The sequence below is a fragment of the Triturus cristatus genome, chromosome 9, assembly GCF_964204655.1.
Source record: "Triturus cristatus chromosome 9, aTriCri1.1, whole genome shotgun sequence".
In the NCBI taxonomy this organism is placed as follows: domain Eukaryota; kingdom Metazoa; phylum Chordata; class Amphibia; order Caudata; family Salamandridae; genus Triturus; species Triturus cristatus.
In genome coordinates, this window is record NC_140592.1 from 135,335,737 (window position 1) to 135,356,384 (window position 20,648).

General features: G+C 45.0%; 1 protein-coding gene across 1 annotated transcript in view; it reads right to left on the minus strand.

Annotated features, from left to right (window-relative positions):
• The window catches only part of MUSTN1 (musculoskeletal, embryonic nuclear protein 1), a 48,574-nt gene that overhangs the window by 18,201 nt on the left and 9,725 nt on the right, over positions 1–20,648 (minus strand). Inside the window, exon 2 of the mRNA XM_085624540.1 lies at positions 19,957–20,074. Within this exon, the coding sequence (XP_085480666.1) occupies positions 19,957–20,074 (118 nt within the window). The remainder of the gene's footprint in view (positions 1–19,956; positions 20,075–20,648) is intronic.

Below are 20,648 nucleotides of genomic sequence, written 5' to 3' on the forward strand. Positions count from 1 at the left end.
GTTTAGAGCTGGTTCTTTGCCTCTTAGATTTTTGACTGGAAGGTGGGCCATGAACTCGGAACTGCAGTGCCCTGCATGTGGGGCTGCGATCGAAACATCTCCCCACTTCCTGTTTGTCTGCCCGGCATTTGCTATTCCAAGGCGTGTTTGGCTTACACCAATGTGTAGATCTCTCGGCACAAGGAGCAGCACTGTAGCTTTTCGCATTTTGCGCACTAGCTCTTTGACATTAGTCTCTGTCGCATTGGCAAAATACCTGGGCTGGGCATGGGCATTGCGGAGAAAATCAATTAAGCGCACCCTTGATGGTCCCTAATGAATTCAGTGTTTGGGCTTTCCCTATTTCTAAACTGTATCAGGGAGAATTTTAATTCAAAAATCTTTTTATTACTATATGTCAGTCCATTGAATTGTTTAATGTTTTTTTAACAAGACTCTTTTAATAAGGTATTTTAATGTATTTATTGAAATGTATGTTTTTAGGTATTATGTCTGTGTCTTTTATGATTGTATTTTTTAAATCGAATAAAGACTGATTGATTGGTTTGCACACTGTCGCGCCAGGAACGCGCTTTGAGATCTAGTTTCTACATTTGTTTCTGCGCAGCCCCCATTTCGGTCTGAGTATCTTCGGCGTCAGAGATCCTACGCTCCGCCATATCAATCCTTTCTGTGTGCTTGTCTACCCTTTCAGACATTCTGTCCATGCGATACACCAATGAGTCCATCTTAGCGTCAATGGACGTCAGGCTTCGCTACATTGCCCCCAGAATTTGCTGTAAGTCCCTGTCTGGTGCAGCAGGGTCATCTATCTGCTCAGCCATTGTAGGGTCGTGGTCTTAGTCTCTGTGCCTAAACAATTTAAGTTGTTCAAACTGAAGTTTCAACTGAGTTTTGTCACCTTTACCCATATCCCCTGTCATTGGTATTACCACGTTGATTCGGTAACAGTGGTATGAGCCCCAGACCAGACTGTCAATTTAGCAAATGTTAGTGGGTGGACTGTGCACAGCACATGCATCAACCATTGTTGCGAGCGCAAACGGTGCAATTTGCAAAAATCGTCCGTTTGCGCCCGCAAAAAGCGCTTCTGGGGTTCATCAACCTGTCAGCATCTCGCAATTTAAGAAATCGCAAATTATTGAGATTTCTTAAATTGCGATTGCATTTAAGGAATCGCAAATTACGATTCCTTAAATGCAATGCATGATGGAATCGCAAATTGCGATTTTGCTAATAGGGGGTGCAAATTACCATCAATTTGTACTTGATGGTAATTTGCAAAAACTTTGAAAAATGCACTAAAGTGCATTTTTAAAAGTTGTATGTTACACACACACATGCCCTTGGGGCGTGTGTGCGCACCATGTGTGCACAGATCATTTTCAGGGGTGCAACAGGGTGCACCCTTGAAATTGCATGCCCACTTTGCGAGTACCTATTGGTACTCTCAAATTGGGCATGCAATCTCCCATTCATGCCTATGGGCCTACAGGCCCATAGGAATTAATGTGAAGGCATTCCTTAATTGCGACTCGCAATCTGCGAGTCGCAATTAAGGAATGTTTGGGAATCACTAATTTTATAGCGATTCCTACAGGCATATGCTTTTGCAATTCCTTAATTGCGATTCCTTAATAATCGCAATTAAGGAATCGCAAAACCCTACATTGATGTATGTACCTGCATATGTCACTACGCTTTGGGGCGACTCAGTTGATTAGACGATGTTAATCCTCACAGCAGCGATGCCGGCACTGGTGCCCGTGGGTGTCCCACCTCTTGTGTTTCAGTGCTTGCTTCACTCTGACTCACTCTCGAATATGTCCAGGGCCCTGCAACAGCGGCACCGACCTCCGGCCCAAGCGAGCCCAACCTGCGCAAGGCAGCACACAGGGGCGCCCGGGAGTTATATTGACAAGCTCTCAGAGCAACCCAAAGTCATTCTGGGATTCATCAACCTGTCAGCATCTCGCAATTTAAGAAATCGCAAATTATTGAGATTTCTTAAATTGCGATTGCATTTAAGGAATCGCAAATTACGATTCCTTAAATGCAATGCATGATGGAATCGCAAATTGCGATTTTGCTAATAGGGGGTGCAAATTAACATCAATTTGTACTTGATGGTAATTTGCAAAAACTTTGAAAAATGCACTAAAGTGCATTTTTAAAAGTTGTATGTTACACACACACATGCCCTTGGGGCGTGTGTGCGCAACATGTGTGCACAGATCATTTTCAGGGGTGCAACAGGGTGCACCCTTGAAATTGCATGCCCACTTTGCGAGTACCTATTGGTACTCGCAAATTGGGCATGCAATCTCCCATTCATGCCTATGGGCCTACAGGCCCATAGGAATTAATGTGAAGGCATTCCTTAATTGCGACTCGCAATCTGCGAGTTGCAATTAAGGAATGTTTGGGAATCACTAATTTTATAGCGATTCCTACATGCATATGCTTTTGGAATTCCTTAATTGCGATTCCTTAATAATCGCAATTAAGTAATCGCAAAACCCTTCATGATGCATGTACCTGCATATGTCACTACGCTTTGGGGCGACTCAGTTGATTAGACGATGTTAATCCTCGCAGCAGCGATGCCGGCACTGGTGCCCGTGGGTGTCCCACCTCTTGTGTTTCAGTGCTTGCTTCACTCTGACTCACTCTCGAATATGTCCAGGGCCCGGCAACAGCGGCACCGACCTCCGGCCCAAGCGAGCCCATCCTGCGCAAGGCAGCACACAGGGGCGCCCGGGAGTTATATTGACAAGCTCTCAGAGCAACCCAAAGTCATTCATGCACTTCAGCTGCAAGCGCCGCCAGCGGGACCAGCACCAGGCCTCCTACTAGTGCCCCGGGCGCAGCAACCTATAAAAAGCATACCCTTGAGGACCGCTGGGGGGTAGGATGGATGCAGGTGGGTGCTGCGTTCACAATTACAGGCCTGCGAGACCTGGGCCATCTATTCCAGTTCTCGTATGGGCCGGGGCCGTGCGGTATAGAGCCGACACGCTACGTGCCAAAGGCCCAGCGGAACACTATACTTAGGCCGGCCAGCCCACGCACTCCACTGCACACACGCTGTCTTACCAGCACCGTTCCTGAGCCGATAAGGTTTACACCCTGCCACACCTCCGTGATGCATGTTGTCTGCACATCCGGCCGGAATCCAGTTGCAGGCCGCTGATCTGCTAACAGGCCCGGATCAGCGCAGACACCGCTTTGCAGCTGTGGAAAGCTCAAAATGGCCGCCGCAGCCCTTCGACGGGCGTCTCTGCGTATTACAGCACCGCTCCGTCACTAGGTCAGGCTGTGCCTCCAGACTTCTTCAGATCCTGCGCGGCTACATTAGATGCTACTGACACCACTTTTTGTGCCACCAGATGCCCCAATGGTGCAAATTAATGTAGGATATTTTGGGCGGCTGCAAGAGCTCTATCAGGCTTTGGCCATCTACGAGTCAGGCAAGCCACGCCCTCGGCCCGGTCGATTTCTTTCATGTTTGGTGTCAAACACCGTGCTTTTTAACCCCCAACACGATGGTGGTACCGAGGTTTAACCAGCATGTACCTAGGTGGCTCTTTAGACAGTGTCCCCCAAATTAATCCAGTGTTCCTGTGCCTTGGAGGGCTTTTTTGAAGGTTTGCCGCCAAGACAGAAGTCTGACCTCATGCTGTGGAGTGTGTGCTGCTCCCAGAGGCCCGAGACAAAGACCTGTGTGAGCAGGAGGTAACACCTCTGCCCACAAACTATAGTGAGTGATTACACTGGTACCGTGGTGAGCCTCAAAGGAACTTGTCCCCCACTTGAGGACAAAGCCTTTCCCTGCTCCAGGCACTGTTTTTCGCTGGCAGGCGGGAAATTAGCTATGCATGAGGTGTCCACCTCAACAGGGCTGCAGCTGCGGTGTGCAGTCAAGGATGGTTTTAGTCATCTTGAAATTAAGCTAAAAATCAGGTTCTGACTAGTTTTAGTGTCTCACGGCCACAGGATGTCATCTCTATTGGGACGAATTAGCCGCAGAACTAGATGGTTAGGAGCTATTAGTCCTCACTCCCACTAACACCCCCTTAGTTCAGTCTCTAAGGGCACCCTAGACACCAGAACCTTAGATTTGACGTGAAACAAGAAGAGACCCATGTCTGCACAAGAGCATGACTGCACAAAAGATATGCACGAAGCACTGCACCTGTGATAGCCACCCTGCACCCACTGGACTATGACTCGCCCAGGACAAGAGACTGGTTCCAAAAGGAAGGTAAACCTCTCTGCAACCCAAAGACTTCATAAGATCTTCCTAGGACTAGTGGTGACTCCCTTGCAGTCGGCAGGCACAAACCACTAAGTCCACGACCTTGAAGTCCTGTTCCCTGAGCCATCCGGCATTGCCACTCAAAGTCCTTTGGCAGGTGACTTCTGGGAACTGTAGTCCTCACCCTCAATGAGGCTCAGCTTTCTACAATGTTCCCCTGGTCTTCTGGATAAAGATTTCCCCAACCTGCAGTACTTGCGGGTACCAAGGCTTGTTGGTCGTCAGTCTGACTGCAACCTGCTTTACTCAACACTTTAAGAGAAGAGACCTGCATGAACAACCAGCCACCCCTGTGGCTCCATCGTTGACATCTTGCATTTGTTTTTATCCTTTTTTGGCATGCCTGCCAGCTCCTTTGGCCGCGGATCTGGTTCAGCATCACAGATAGCCAAGAGCACATCTGCACCTGAGTCCCTCGGGCCAAGTACATCGGATCTGCCTGGAGTCTCCTGGTTCAGAGCCAGCTCCTTGCTTGAATTCCAAAATGTTTTGCTCAACTCGCCCCTTAAGTACCTTTTTGCTAAGGTAACCATTTTAACACCGCAAGCCTGATTGACAGTTTCGTTTGACAGCTAAAGTGCACCTCTGCACCCTGCTCCCCTGAGCCAAGTAAAATTGGGCTAGCTGTCGTGAACTGGTCTAGGGTCTCACGAGACCTTATCTCCAATTGGGTTCCATTGAACTAACACTCTAGGTAATTGATTGCATATATGTGTTTTCCCCATTGACCGCAGCGTTATAGCATTCACATGGCAAATTACTGATTTATTTAATGCTTTAAAACTGATAACTCTGGTTATACTGGAAGTATTGATTTCATTTTTGTGTCTAAAAAAAATTATTATAAATTGGTGTCAGATTTCTCTTGAGTCGTGTCAATTACTTATCGTCCATGTTGTTGATGTGAAATGCTTAACACATGTTTCTCTAAGTAGCCTGTCTGCTCTTTGCAACTCTACCAAGACTGAGAATAGGTATACTGAGAGAGTGCCCGGGGTCCATCTTTGTGTATTGTGCTAGTATTAAATGGTAAGGCACCCCTGCCATACCACATAATACTTTCCCCTTGCAACAATGTGTGGCTGCTGCTCTTCTTGTTCTGCTGCATTTAGCTCTATTAGTGGAAAATGCATCGTCGGTTCAATTTTGGATGCTGGGGTGAATTTTGTGGTAAGAAAATAGCACTAAATACTGGTTTGCACTCACGTAAATTAACAGAATCCTGCATAATTTCACTGTAATTCTGCACAATCACGCTACATCGTATTATGCGAGTTAAACACACCCCTAGTTTAGTGTACCTGTTTTTAGTTGCAAGTATAACCCCTGGGCTATCTGCAAAGATATGACAACAATATTTTTAACATGCCAGACCTCCCTCACCATAATTCTTGACTGGGAGATGGAGACTTTATTCTTTTTTTTCAAACATGGTAATTCCCTCCAGTCTCCCTCGTGCACAAACATATTTTTGCCAAGGTTTAAACCACATTTGAGTTCCTCCTAGTTTTCTGAGTGTGTGGGTACCAGACAATGAGTATGAGCAGGCATCCACACACTAGACACAAGAGAATGGTTTTGATGGGGGCGCATCTAAAGGGGAGGTCTGCAAAATTAGGCCTGGGGTCAGCCAGCACCCAGGGAAACCTACCAACCCCAGATATTTCTGAATAGTAGATCCTTGGGGAATCCATGAAGATGTTGCTTATATGCATCTCAACATATTTGATAATCATGAATACCCTTCAAATGTTAAAATATGGGTAAAAAAAATATGTTCTTCACTTTTCTGTGGCAGTAAGCTCTAGAATTTTTGTCTAAAGGCAAGGTCCTACCATCAAGTGTTCCCACACTTCTACTAATGGAAACAGTACCACAGATGTGTGGGTGGGCCTACTGCATTGGATAGGAGTACGGCAAAGCTTTAGCCATGTCAAGAGCACATTGACATTACACTGACTTCACATGATCATCCTTTTAGCCTTTTTCTGTCCATTATGATAAGTCCACCCACACAAGTGAGGTTGTTTCTATTAGTGTAAGTAAACTAGTTGGTGTGCTTGTGCTGTTCATCACAAATTCCAGAACTTTCTATCTCAAGAATGTGACAGAATTTACTTTTTGTACAATTTTGAGGTTTACAGGGCATTCTGGGTAAGAAGATATTGTAGCATTCACACAAGTCGCATCACTTAGGACTCCCCTAGGTGTGTAGTTTTAAAAAATGTCTGGGGTTGGCAGTTTTTCCAAGGTATTTGTCAATCCCATGTCAAAATACCGAATCTACTTTGATCCTAGCTTTCAACCTAATTCCAAGCTTCTTTCTTGCACTTCCCACCGTTGCGTTCTTAGGCCTTTGGTGTCCCAGATCATAGCTCCACCCACACTTGTGGAGCATGGTTTTAATAGGAAGGAGCTTGGGAGCTCAAAATTGTATGCCATTTGCTATTCTCTATTGAATTTCCCTCTATTTTTGGCTTACTATTGTAAATCAGTGGCCGCAAAAACAGTTTTATAAAAAATTACCTCAGAAGTACCTGGCATTATTGGTAATTTATTTATTGATTTATTTAATGCCTTTTTATATAGCGCAGACTATACCAGAAGGTGTCAGAGCGCTGTACAATAGAACCAGTTCTGTTACATGAGAAAAATGTTACAGAATAGAACGATACAAAAATAAACAGGAGACTAGAAGGTAGGGTAAAATCATAGAAGGCAAGAACACAATATCAAACACAGCAAGCAATGGTGAGGAATGTACAAGAAAATATTACAAATTTACAATGATGAACGAACTTCCTAGAGGGGTCTGAGAATGAAAGTATTAATCCAGAATTCAGCGTGGTTCAAAAGACGTCCTATTCCTAAACTCAGATTATTGGGGACATTTAAAAAATACCTCATTTGTATTCATCCCAATTGCACTCAGAGTTCTCATTATCATGTAATGCTTAGTCAAACACAGTAAAAAAAATATTGCAAGCCACAGCTCAGTTGATGGCTATAGGTACTGTGGCCTTTTGTGCAACAATATATACTGTAACACACAATTCTGTTTCACATCAAGCTGCTAGACGTTGTTTGGATTTTATTTTAGCCTATGAAAAAATTCAAACACTGTCTGGCTCCTTGCTTGGGCACAGAAATGTAGCAAAAATCCAGACACAGAGTAGAAAAATATTTGGCAGAGGAGATTTGGCTCCTAGGACCAGGCCAGATACCCAACTAAATTAGTCATTGACCAGTTGGCATTGCAGTGCTGTTTTAAACAGGGAATGTGATGCTCTACATGCAGGTGTATTACCCGACATTAATATACAGTGTACATCCTAAATATTAACTACAAAAAAATTGTCAATTGAGTGGGGTTTTCCATTATTAACTCCAATATTTTAGTATTACAATTTTATGACAATTAAAAATGTTGACAATAATATTCTGATGCCAATGGTTGAGCGACCTAGGGAGTGACCTGGCTGAAGACTGTATTGCAACTTCTTAAGTAAATGCAATGACATTTGCAACGTGCAGTGCCATTTTGAAACACTGCATTTGGTTTTAAATCCACTGGAGGTGAACAAAATGGCTGCTGCATCATGACGCACACTTAGGCCTGAGCGATGGTGCAATCATGGGTATGCATCATCATGCTTCTGTAAAAACAAGTTTTTCACAATCAGCCAAGAGCATTGGTAAAACAAAAGGCTTGCCAATGCTTTTTTGTTTTTACAGCAGGCGTCGTTCTGTGGTAATGTATGTACCATATTTATTCGGAAACGCCACAAATATCCCTTTTTGCCACTTGGAAATATTAGCTTTTGATTTGACTATATTTTCCCCCCGCCCTTTACATTTAATCACAAAAGCAAGCCTGAGGGAGCAGAGGGGAGAACAACCATAACATTGTCTTTCAATAGATATTATTTACAAATTGCTGACATGCCTTTCAGTCTCACAAGTACTATTTGGTTTAATGAGCTGCTCTGCAACAAAGAATGCAAAAGTTATTTTTAGGCTAGGCTAGGCTCGCGAAACAAATTGTGTACCCTTGGTCACATGCTGAAAATTAGCATTATAGAGCACAGGAGTAAATGGTGCAGGAACTTGTTGCAGGCCCGCTGGGGATTTCCACACATTCCAAGTTCCCGGCCTCACACTTTGGCAGCTCTTGTAGGAGACGCGCAGAACTGTACAATACACAGTGCCACAGGGGAATCTGACAGGAGCCAAGAGTGTTCTAACATGCCTATGTAGGGAAGAGGTCTTGCTTGCCCATGCCAGCTCATGCCAGCACTATTAATTTCCCTTCATGAGAACTGAAGCACACAGCCGCGCCCGACCTCGCTTGAAGGTTGTTTTTTAATAGTCGTGCAACTAGCAAAACAACAGCAGCACAACCCAGCTGCTTGGAAAGTGTGTTGCCCCCGTTCATTATAGTTCGCTTATTTTGTCAAAATAACCCTTTTATCTGAAAAGTTGACTAACATGTTTTTGTTGAAAAGTGAAAAAGAGGTTTTGACAAGCACGGTAAAATAAAAGAGCGTGGGATATTTCTATGCTATAGTTTACCGACTGGTAATATACATGCGCTTTTTTAGAAATAGTGCATTGTCATAAACAACATCAAACATGCATTGATAAAGCCAATGGTTTGGCCTTTAAATAGAGAAAGCAGTTCTGTGTTCACACACAGACATGCACGCAAAGTAGAGATAAGTAGAGAAGTGGGCAGGCAGGAAGTGGGATGAGAGTGTATTTCTAAACAAGCATTGGCAAAGCTGAGCTGCTGTGCAACATGCCCTAAAGTTAAAAAAAAGTGCTCTGACAGCCAGCGTTAACCGCGTCATAGCGTTTTTTCTTTACTTTAAGCCATGTTGCACAGCAGCATTGGCTGATGTGTAACATGGCTTAAAGTAAAAGGGCGAAAACGCTAAGAGGTGGCCAACACTGACCGCATCATAGCACTTTCATTCAGCCAGGTTGCACAGAAGCGTATGCTGCTGCGTAATATGTTTTTTTTTTAAAATGAGGGTGGAGGGGAGGAGCAGCAAAACCGGAGAGGGTGGGAAGTAACCCAAGGGAGGTGGGGGAGGGGGTGTAAGCAGCTATAATGACAGCGGGAGGGTATGGGAAAGCAAAATGAGGGAGGTATCGGGAGGAGGGAGGGAGCACCAACAATGGACAGTGGGAGGGGGCAGGGGAGATAAGCAACATGAGGGAGGTGCGGGGGAGGAGGAAGGGATAAACAACACAACAGTTGGGGAAGGGCTTGAGCACGGATGTGGCAGGAGGGAGGGACAGGAAACACATGCACTCTTAGAGAGTGCATGTAAAATAGTTTTTTTTAAGTACCGCAGGAGCCTGCAGCCAATGGAAGGACACTGGCCACAGACAGGAAGGTGTACTATACCCATGCTCCATGGCAGGAATACACAATGGACGCACCAGGAGGAAGCAAGAAGAAGCCATCCCAGATGGGTCATTGAAGCTTGGTGTCGGCAGGTTCATCCGTCGGGTATAGTTTGGTTCCAGTTGCACATTGAGCCAGGCAGTTTGAGCTGGAATGTTCCTACTGGAGCAGGGTCAAGGCTGGTTTGCATATTGCTGGGTCCAAACTGAGATGTGGTGGGATGCTCTGTGAGTGATTGCCAGATTTTAGACAAAATGCAAGCATTTCTCCCATCAACTTTTGTGTGTTTAATTGGTATATACCCTCAGACCCCTTTAAACAACTCGATATATTATTAAATATTAATAAAGGCTACAGGCTTTTGACTATACATTAAAAGACTGCAACCTTTATTAATGTTATTGTGTTCAGTAATAGTGCTCTCAAGGGTATGGAAAATAAGTGCTCAATGAGTATTTTTTTTTATGTCCAGTGTGACGACTCAATCCCACCACAATGAACAATAACTACTAAGTAACAAACATAGTTCTCATCTCTAAAATTGTTCAATACATTTATATTGCCATTGAATTAATGGCTATTTTTCTTAAGACAGAAATGGAAAATACTAAGAGTCGTGATATTGCAAAGAAAATTAGGCAAATTAAGTTACAGTATAACAACGAACTTCTGCTTTTCTCTGAAAATGCTGAAAAAGAATGATGTAAAAGAATTTATAGGGAATAGAAGAGAAAGAAAGGAGAAAGAAAAGGAACCCAATAAGGAGGACTGGTGACATTTTCTTCATAGATAGAGCACTTAACAGGGCTCTGAGGATATTTTATTTGTTGCATGCCTGTGCACCTCATGCTCATTGTAACAAAACAATTAAAGAATGGATTGTTTACCCCCTTCGGTGCTCATGACGGCTGGGAGCCGTCATGACACACAGTGGGCGTGTGCTCATGACGGCTCCCTGCTGACCCGGCTCCCACCCATGGGCGAAGTGCTGGCGCTCCCCCCGTGGGACGCCGATCTTTGTGCCCCCACCGGGGAAGGAAGGGGAAGCCCTTCTCCTGCCTCCCCCCCGCCCGCCCCGTCTCCACGTCATCAATGGAGTCAGCGGGCGAGGCGCGCTGACATCATTGGAGGTTTCCCTTTGTTTCCCGACGCGCTGGAAGCCATTTGCTACCAGCGCGTCGGGGAACAAAGAGGTAAGTTTCTCTTCTGGGCAGGGGTAATTTCAGCAAAAGAGGCATCGGGGGAAAGGAAAAGGTTTTCCTTTCCCCTGATGCTTCTTTTGTGCATTCCTGCTGCACGATCGTGCGATCGTGCAGCAGGAATGCCCACTAGACCCAGGGATTTTTTGGGGGGGGATCTGAAATCGATTTACTGTTTGGGGAAGCGGCCCCTTAGGCAAGGGTCGCTCCCCTTATGGGGGCATTATTAATTGGCTTTGTCTGCCTCCCTGGGGGGGCAGATTTATCATTTTTGTAAAACAAAATTGGCCCACTGGACTACCAGGGAATACTTTGTGGGGAGTGGCCCCTTGGGCAAGGGTCACTCCCCTTTGGGGTATGTTTTTGGCTGTCTGCCCTAATGGGGGGGCAGATCTCGCTTTATTATCTAGGGCCCACTAGGACACCAGGAATTTTTTTTTGGAGAGTGACCCCTTGGGCAAGGGTCGCTGTCCTTTGGGGGCTGTCTCTCCCCATTTTTGGCCCACTAGACCACAAGGGATTTGTTTGTGGGGAGTGGCTCCTTATGGGGGGCAATGTTTTTTGGCTTTGTCTGCCCCCCTGGGGGACAGATTTTGCCTTTTTTTTTAAGTGGCCCACTGGACCACCAGGGAATACTTTGTGGGGAGTAGCCCCTTGGGCAAGGGTCACTCCCCTTTGGGGGCTATGTTTTTGGCTGTCTGCCCGCAGATCTCGCCTTTTTTCCTTTTATCTAGGGCCCACTAGGCCACCAGGGAATTGTTTTTGGGAGAGTGACCCCTTGGGCAAGGGTGGCTCCCCTTTGGGGGCTGTGTCTCCCCATATTTGGCCCACTGGACCACCAGGGAATACTTTGTGGGGAGTGGCCCCTTGGGCAAGGGTCACTACCCTTTGGGGGCTATATTTTTGGCTGTCTCCCCCCATGGGGGGGGCAGATCTCACCTTTTTTTTAAATCTAGGGTCCACTAGGCCACCAGGGATTTTTTGGGGGGAGAGTGACCCCTTGGGCAAGGGTCGCTCTGTTTTGGGAGTTGTCCCTTGTCATGTTTGGGCCCACTAGACCACCAGGGATTTGTTTGTGGGGAGTGGCCCCTTGGGCAAGGGTCGCTCCCCTTTGGGGGAGCATTAATTTGGCCGTTTCTGCACCCCTGGGGGGAAGATCAGGATATTTTATTTTTATATGGCCACTAGGCTACCAGGGATTTATTTGTGGGGATTGGCCCCTTGGGCAAGGGTCGATCCCCTTTGGGAGCATTAATTTGGCCGTTTCTGCACCCCTGAGGGTCAGATTGGCTGATTTTTTCTTTATGGCCACTATGCCATCAGGGTTATTTTTTTTATGTTGGGGAGCGGCCCCTTGGACAAGGGTCGCTCCCCTCAATGGGAGGATGATTGTGGCCATTTCTGTCCTCTTTGGGTGGCAGATCAGTAGTATGTTTTTTAGGCCCATCTGCCCCCATGGGGGGCAGAAGCCACTAGACAACAGGGTTTTTTTTAATTTTTGTGTTGGGGAGTGGCCTCAAGGGCAAGGGTTGCTCCCCTTTTACAGGGGTGAATATTTTATTTATACTCTTAGGCCAACCTACCCCTTAGCTTAGCTGGTGGATTGTGTGTGGACTGGTGCATTATTTCAATATGTGATTGTAATGTTTTTTTTCTCCTTTTTATTCTAGTGTAAAGCTTTTGATTCCTGTTTACGGTTTCGGCAGTGGTTGTTATTGTCATGCATGAATGAATTTTTTTGTAAGTGGTGTCATAATGGCAGCATATTTGTTAGTGTTCTGAGCATGAAATTCTTTGCAATGTGTTTTGCATTGTCTTATGTGTAATTAATGTTTTTCTTGTTCTTTTTTATCGGGATATTGTTGATCCTTACTGTGTCTGTGCAGAGTAGGTGGTGGTGAGTCTAGCTGCTTCTGTCAAGTGAGTGGTATAGTGTTGGAGTATATAGGTTTTTGTGATAAAGCTACATTTTGTTTATTTCTTTTTTTACAAAGGGTTTGTTGTTGTTGACTTGTTTCACAAGTTACCTTTATTAGTAAGCATTATGGCTAGCCATAGAATGACTGCTCAGCAGGTGGTTGGTATGCTTCTTGAATCTTCCTCTGAGCAGGATTATGAGACTGACGGTGCGTCTGAGGGAGAGGAGGGAGAGGAAGATTCAGGCAGTGAGTTTTCTCTCCACATGGAATCATCGGATGTTGAAGCTACTCTCAGTGCGGATGAAGCTACTCTCGGTGTGGGCGAAGCTACTCTCAGTGCGGATGAAGTGCCTGTTTTAGAGGAGGACACTGCTGTGCCGATGGTGCAAGAGGAATCTGGATTGCAGCCTGGGGCTTTAAGGCTTCCCATTGGAAGTGCTGGACTCTGGGTTGATCTAAACATGGTGCAGCCGGTGTTGCCTGCCTTTAGTGGTGATGCAGTGGATTGTGAAAGTTTTTTGCCTGTACAGTTTTTTCGGTTGTTTATGGATGATGTATTTTTGGGTGAGATTGTTGAGCAGACTAATTTGTATGCTGAACGGTTTTTGAGGGACAACAGTGCCAGACTTAGGCCCCACTCTACAGCTACCCGGTGGACTCGCACAAATCTGGAAGAGATGAAGAAGTTTTTGGGTTTGACTTTATTGATGGGCTTGATAAGGAAGCCGCCCATGGCTTCATATTGGTCTACCAGTCCCTTGATGGCAACAACCATATTTCCTGCAATTATGACTCGTGATCGGTATTTACTTTTGGTTCGGATGCTGCATTTTGTTGATAATGCTTTGGCGTTGCCACAGGATCACCCTGACTGTGACCGTCTTTTTAAGATTCGGCCTGTTCTTGATCACTTTGTAGATCGATTTTCAGAGATCTGTACTCCAGGGAAATAAATATCTATTGATGAGTCTTTGGTCCTGTTCAAGGGCCGTTTGGTTTTTAGGCAGTACATTCCTAGCAAGAGGGCACATTATGGAATTAAGCTGTATATGTTGTCTGAGAGTAGGACAGAATATGTTTTTAATTTCTGTGTGTACACTGGTAGGGATTCCACTATTGACCCCCCTGGTTGTCCTTCCACTTTTGGAGTTTCAGAGAAAATTGTATGGGATCTTGCTAGAGGACTGTTTAACAGAAACCACCATTTTTACCTTGATAACTTCTACACTGCTGTGCAATTGTTTAAGAAATTGTTCAAAGTGGACACTTTTGCTTGTGGCACAATCCGCTCTAACCGTAAAGTTTATCCACAAGAGCTTGTTTGCAAAAAACTTCAGAGGGGACAGTGCAGTTCCTTGCGTAGTGATGAACAACTAGCTGTGAAATTTGTGGACAGGAGGGATGTGTACATGCTGACTACCATCCATGATGAGAGTACTTCACCTTTGGCTGTTTGGGGTCAGATTGCTGAAGTGCGCAAACCTGTGTGCACTTTAGACTACAATAAGCACATGGGTGGTGTTGATAGAGTAGATCAGAGGTTGGAACCTTACACTGCTTTTCGTAAGGCTTAAATTTGGGATAAGAAGTTAGCCATCCATCTCTTCAATTTAGCAACTTTCAATGCTTTTGTTGTGTTCAAGGAGTGTTCTCCTTCGTCAAAGATGACTTTTGTTCAGTTTCAGAAGTCTGTGATAGGCAGCCTTGTTGTTGTGGAACAGGCAAGTGTTCCTAGAGTAGGAGTGGTGGAGGATGTGGCTAGATTGAAAGATCGCCACTTTCCTGATTTAATTCCTCCCATGCCCTAAAAACAAACCATCCCTGTAAGAGATGTAGAGTCTGCTTGCGAAGAGGTGTGCGGAAGGAGAGTCGTATGCACTGTGCCGATTGTCCTTCTAATCCTGGGCTGTGTGTGCCCACATGTTACAGATTGTATCACACTCAAAAGAGTTTTTGGGAGCGACCATGAGTCTAATAGTGTACTGCCTGGTCTGTATGGTTTTATATAGTTGTTCAGTTTAACGTTTGGCAATAGAATGATGTCTTTAGTGACTGCTGTTGTTTTTGTAGTTATAGTTTTGTATTTAGTTGCAATTTGTTTGTGTTTTCTTTCTTGTTTAAAGAAATTTATGACGGTGTGTGTGGACTGGCGCTTGGCTGGTGGTGTGCGTGGACTGGAGCTTGGCTAATGGTGAGCGTGGACTGGTGCTTGGGTGGCGGTGGGTGGACTGGAGCTTGGCTGGCGGTGAGTGGACTGGCGCTTGGCTGGCGGTGTATGTGGATTGGCGCTTGGCTGGCAGTGTGCGTGGATTGGCGCTTGGCTGGTGGTGTGCGTGGATTGGTGCTTGGCTGGCGGTGTGCGTGGATTGGCGCTTGGCTGGCAGTGTGCGTGGACTGGTGCTTGGCTGGCGGTGAGTGGACTGACGCTTGACTGGCAGTGTGCGTGGCTTGGCGCTTGGTTGGCGATGTGCGTGGATTGGTGCTTGGCTGGCTGTGTGTATGGATTGGCGCTTGGCTGGCGGTGTGCGTGGATTGGCGCTTGGCTGGTGGTGTGCGTGGATTGGCGCTTGGCTGGTGGTGTGCGTGGATTGGCGCTTGGCTGGCGGTGTGTGTGGACTGGTGCTTGGCTGGTGGTGAGTGAACTGGTGCTTGGCTGGCGGTGTGCGTGGACTGGCGCTTGGCTGGCGGTGTGCATGGATTGGCGCTTGGCTGGCGGTGTGCATGGACTGGCGCTTGGCTGGCGTTGTGCATGGACGGGCGATTGGCTGGTGGTGTGTGAGTAGTGACTTGCTGCTGGTCACTACACACTGCTAGTTAAACGCCTCTCCACGCAATCCGTGAGCTGGTGTGTTTGCTGTGTCGGGAATGTGGGCATGTGAAAGTGATGGGTCCGTGAATGGCGCTGTCTGCTGGTGTGAGTGTTGTAATGTGCTGGGCCCGCGTCTGGCGGTGTGAATGGTCTTGTGTGTATTACGTATGAAAGGTGTGTGAATAGCCTGTAAAGCGGTTGGGGCCTTGACGTGGCTTTACAGCTCACGAGCTGCGAGTCACTGGTTCAGTTTTTTGTCCTTTCAATTATTGACAGTGCATTTCATTTTTGTGAGATCTTTTGTTAATAAAATTGTATATACTGAACCATCACTCGCCCTCGTGCCAAATCCAACCAGCATGTGTGTGTGCTTGAAGAATAGGTGGTTGTGCAGAAATATTTGACTTTTCTGTCTTTCTCAAGCAGGGTGTACCGTGTCCCTTTTGTGAATGTTGTAATGTGTTGGTTTCATGCCTGGTGGTGTGAATGGTCTTGTGTGTATTACGTATGAAAGGTGTGTGAATGGCCTGTAAAGCGGTTGGGGCCTTGACGTGGCTTTACAGCTCACGAGCTGTGAGTCACTGGTTCAGTTTTTTGTCCTTTCAATTATTGACAGTGCATTTCATTTTTGTGAAATCTCTTGTTAATAAAATTGTATATACTGAACCATCACTCGCCCTTGTGCCAAATCCAACCAGTATGTGTGTGTGCTTGAGGAATAGATGGCTGTGCAGCAATCTTTGTTTTTTTAGTCTCTCTGCCAAAGTGAACATTCCATCTAAGAATAACCCACCAACTGTAGATATTGTCGTAAACTAAACACCCATGGGAGTACATGGTGATGTCTCTCTTGTGGATCCCAAAACGTTCTTATCCATAATGTCCTGCAAACCTCAAAATGTCTGTCACATTTTCCTTGCAATATTGTGCCAAAATGTTCACGCTGCAGAAAGAAACAACAAATTTCCTACCCCTTTGCCTTTCTCCAAGTATTCCATATACGTTTTGGGCCCTTGCCTGTTGCGGGTACTTGGGCCTCCCGCACGAGTGAGGCACCATTTTTATCGGGAGACCCGGGGGAACGATGGGTGGTAGGCAATTTGTGTCAGCCCGGTGATGCCACAACTTTCCCACACAAAAATGTGTGGAAAACGTGATTTTGTCAGCTAAATTTGAGGTTTGCAGGGGATTCTTGGTAAGGAAACGTTGGGGAATCCACGCAAGCCATACCTCCCTGGAATCCCCTGGGTGTTTAGTTTTCAGAAATGTGTGGGTTTGGTAGGTTTCCTTAGGTGCCGGCAGAGCTAGGGTTCAAAAACTACAGCTAGGCACATTGCCAAAAAAGGGTCATTTTTCACTGTGAAATTATGGTGTGTCCACATTGCGTTTTGTGCCGTTTCCTGTGGCGGGCACTAGTCCTACCCACACAAGTGAGGTACCATTTTTCTCGGACGACTTTGGGGAATACGGAGTGGGGAAATTTGTGGATCCATGCAGATTCCAGAACTTTCCACCACAGAAATGTGAGGGAAATGTGGGTTTTTTGACACTTATTTTGGTTGGCAAGGGATTCTGGGTAACAGAACCTGGTGCGAGGCAGTCAAGTCACCCCATCGTGGATTCCCCTGGGTGTCTAGTTTTCACTGTGAAATTGAGGTGTGTCCACGTTGCGTTTCATGCCTTTTCCTGTCGCGGGCACTAGGCCTACCCCCACAAGTGAGGTACCATTTTTCTCAGGAGACTTAGGGTAATTCAGATTTGTAAAGCAACTGTCATTACCTATTGACTTTCTATGCAATTCTGCCTTCCAAATGAAAGACAATGTGTAAAAGAGAAGTCATTTTGAAAAATGACCGATAATTCTCATGCTAGTAGGAGTAGTCCCAATTTCGGAAATGTGCGAATATCTACTGTTTCTAAACTCTTTATTTTGTTCCCATTTCAGAAATACATAGGTGTCTTTCATACCGATTTTTCCATGTATACATTTTCCCTGAATAATTGCTATATACCCGGTACATAATAAAAAACCATTGCAAGTCGCTGTTTAATTTTTGGCTCTGGGTTTGTCACCTTCTTGGTGAACCTCCAAGTCCTATATATCCCCACAACCAGTAAGGTCCCGCTGATGTAACGATATATTGCTTTCAAAGAGTTGTCATAATTAGAAGAAGTTACATGTGAAAACGTTGACACAAAAGGCTGTTTTTTTCAACAAATTTTCAAGTTTTCCTATATTTAACTGTTAGTTTCTATAAAGAAACCTTGAAGGATCTACACAAATGACCCCTTGCCGAATTTAGAATTTTGTCTACTTTACTAAAATGTATAGCTTTCCAGGATCCATTATTGCTTTCATACACATTTCTACCATTAACTGGAAGGTGGTTAAAAGCACAAAAAATATCAAAAATAGGATATGTCCCAGAAAAATGCCAAAACTGTGTGAAAAATTTTGGTTTACTGACCAAAGGCTGTCATTCCCTAAAAGCTGGTGAAAAGGTGATTTCAGCCCCACAAACCCTTTTTTGATATCATTTGCAGGGAAAACCCAGACGCTTTCATTTGCAGCACTTTTTTCCCATTTTTCACCCAAAAAAAATGTTGTTGAATTTTGGCTAATTTCTGGGTGCCCTCCAGGGGAATCCACAAACCCTGGGTACCTTTAGAATTCCCATGATGTTGGAAGAAAAGGACGCAAATTTGGCGTGGATCCCTTATGTGGTCAAAAAGTTACAGGGGCCTAAGCGTGAACTAACCCAAATAGCCCAAAAAAGGCTTAGCACAGGGGGCGAAAAGGCCTAGCAGCGAAGGGGTTACATAAAATATCAAGCAGAGGGCTTAAATGTTCACCAACACCAATAACCCGCTGGACCCAGTGACCGCTGTAGTCATGTGACACTCTTTATGTATCTGTGCACTTTCCAAGCATTTTTCTGGTGTGTTTTTAACAAAGTAGGGAGTATCGAAGCTAGGGTCGTGGCGCCAGGATTTATGCAGCAATGGATCGCCAAATTATGCAACAGGACTGACTATTTATGCAGCAAGAAAGGCAAATTATGTAGCACAATGTAGCTCATTCTGTTTTTATTTTGTCATTTTAACAGACATTAATAATGTAATTAGTGCAATTTTAATATCTGAATACATCAATTAGCAACAGAGAGGTGAGCAGTTAAACTTTAAAAATGGTCTTCACTTGTGGTACTTTTTAAAAGTAAATTTTGATCCATCTGAGCTAAAACCAAAGGGTCTGATTTGCAAAATGTTAATGCAATGCAGCATACATTTATTTAGATTGGCCTGCTTCTGCTGTTTTCCCCTCTGCTGGCACTCTTAAAGTCTGCCTTGCATGGTGCACAGCCTTGCAAAGGCCAGTGTGCCATGTCCAGCATAGGTTTTGCAAAGGGCGCATACCATCCAGCATGATTTCCTAGGTCTAGACAAACATAGATGGAGCTCGCGGACTTGATGTGTGCTGAGAACATCAGGAGGCATACAATGCGTGTTTGTTTTGAAGAATAAAAACATTTCTCTTTGTTAACAGGTGCTTCAAGGAGACATTAGCTTTTAACATAAAGCCCTGCCTGGGAATCTTAGTAGACCATAGTTCGCATCAAAACCTATGAGTGTTTGCACTGTAATGCCCCAGTAGACACTCTCTCTCTCTTGAGGCAAAATGACAGAAAGCAGCTCAAAGCAGCACACACGTTTTTTGCTCTGAAAAAAGGCACATTTCTAGTGCAAAATTTATTTTGAGCTCAAATGAACTACCAATTCATTGTTCTGCGGCATTTTTCCATGAGTTTGGGCCACATTGCAATTGGGCAAAGTGTTAGTAAACCACGGCCAAAAGGTTTTTTACTGAAATATCCAAGCTATGCAGAAGATGGAGGAGTATGTGGCAAATGCAGTAAATCATGTGCAAAATGCCACAGCTGCAGAATCATAAAATCCCAGATTCTGACCATAGTCCCATAAAGTACATATGCCAGTTCTGAACCTACAAATCATCAATTTTAGGTATGTCAATTGGTGAAATCGTACTGAACCAAGACTACAACTCCCACAATGCATTGGGATCTTAAATGTAAGCTAAGAGCTGACATATGCTGTCCTTGGTAACATGGAGAGGCTGTAAAACAACTACTGCAGTGTCTGAGTAGTAAAGTTTATGAACATTTATTTCAAACAAACACTTTTGGAGCAAATATGTAGAAGAATGGGTAGCAGAATCTGAACGTATGTGATATAAGATTGTTAACCCTTTAGCAAAACACAAAAGGAAGCATATTTACCACATTCTTTCATGACTTGGTAGGTTTTCGATTTGATCTCTTGGTTGCCCGATAGCTTATTCCTGGCACCTTTGATGTCTTCTTCTTTCATGGGGGGGCGCTTCTTTTTCACGGGGGCCTGGTCAAGGTTAATAGTAGAAAGTTAATACCCTCAGTAGAGAGTTTACACCTACTTCAAGCAGACAGATGAAGTGTCCAGTTCCCAGGAAGCCTTAATCTCCCCTGATCATCAAACAGAAATCCCTACTAACAACCCACAGTGCAATGAACACTGTAACCTGAAAGCAGACTTTTTTCAATGACAAGCTTTATTACACTTGCACATCTGCCTAAATTGCTGTTTGATTTGGATGCCCTTAATAAGCCAGTCCCCCACTCCCAGCAGATACTGTTCTTTTTCCTGTTTGGCAAATGTCTACCCATGCAATAGGAATTTTCTAAATGCGTGCAGAGAAATTGGACATTTTATTACAGTCAAGCAGTGTGACGTTGCATTGGACTGGAGCTGCTTTCCAAGGGTCAAGTGATTGGCCTCCTGTTACTTGTTTCATGGACACAAAAATCAGAAGGATTCTTGATCCCAAGAAGGCTCATCTGACCACTGAGGGCCGGACCCTGCTGGTAACCTGGCTGGAGAGAAACCTAGTGCCTAGAGGTCTGCTCTTGAGGAGCTGAGGGCTGCAGAAGAGACC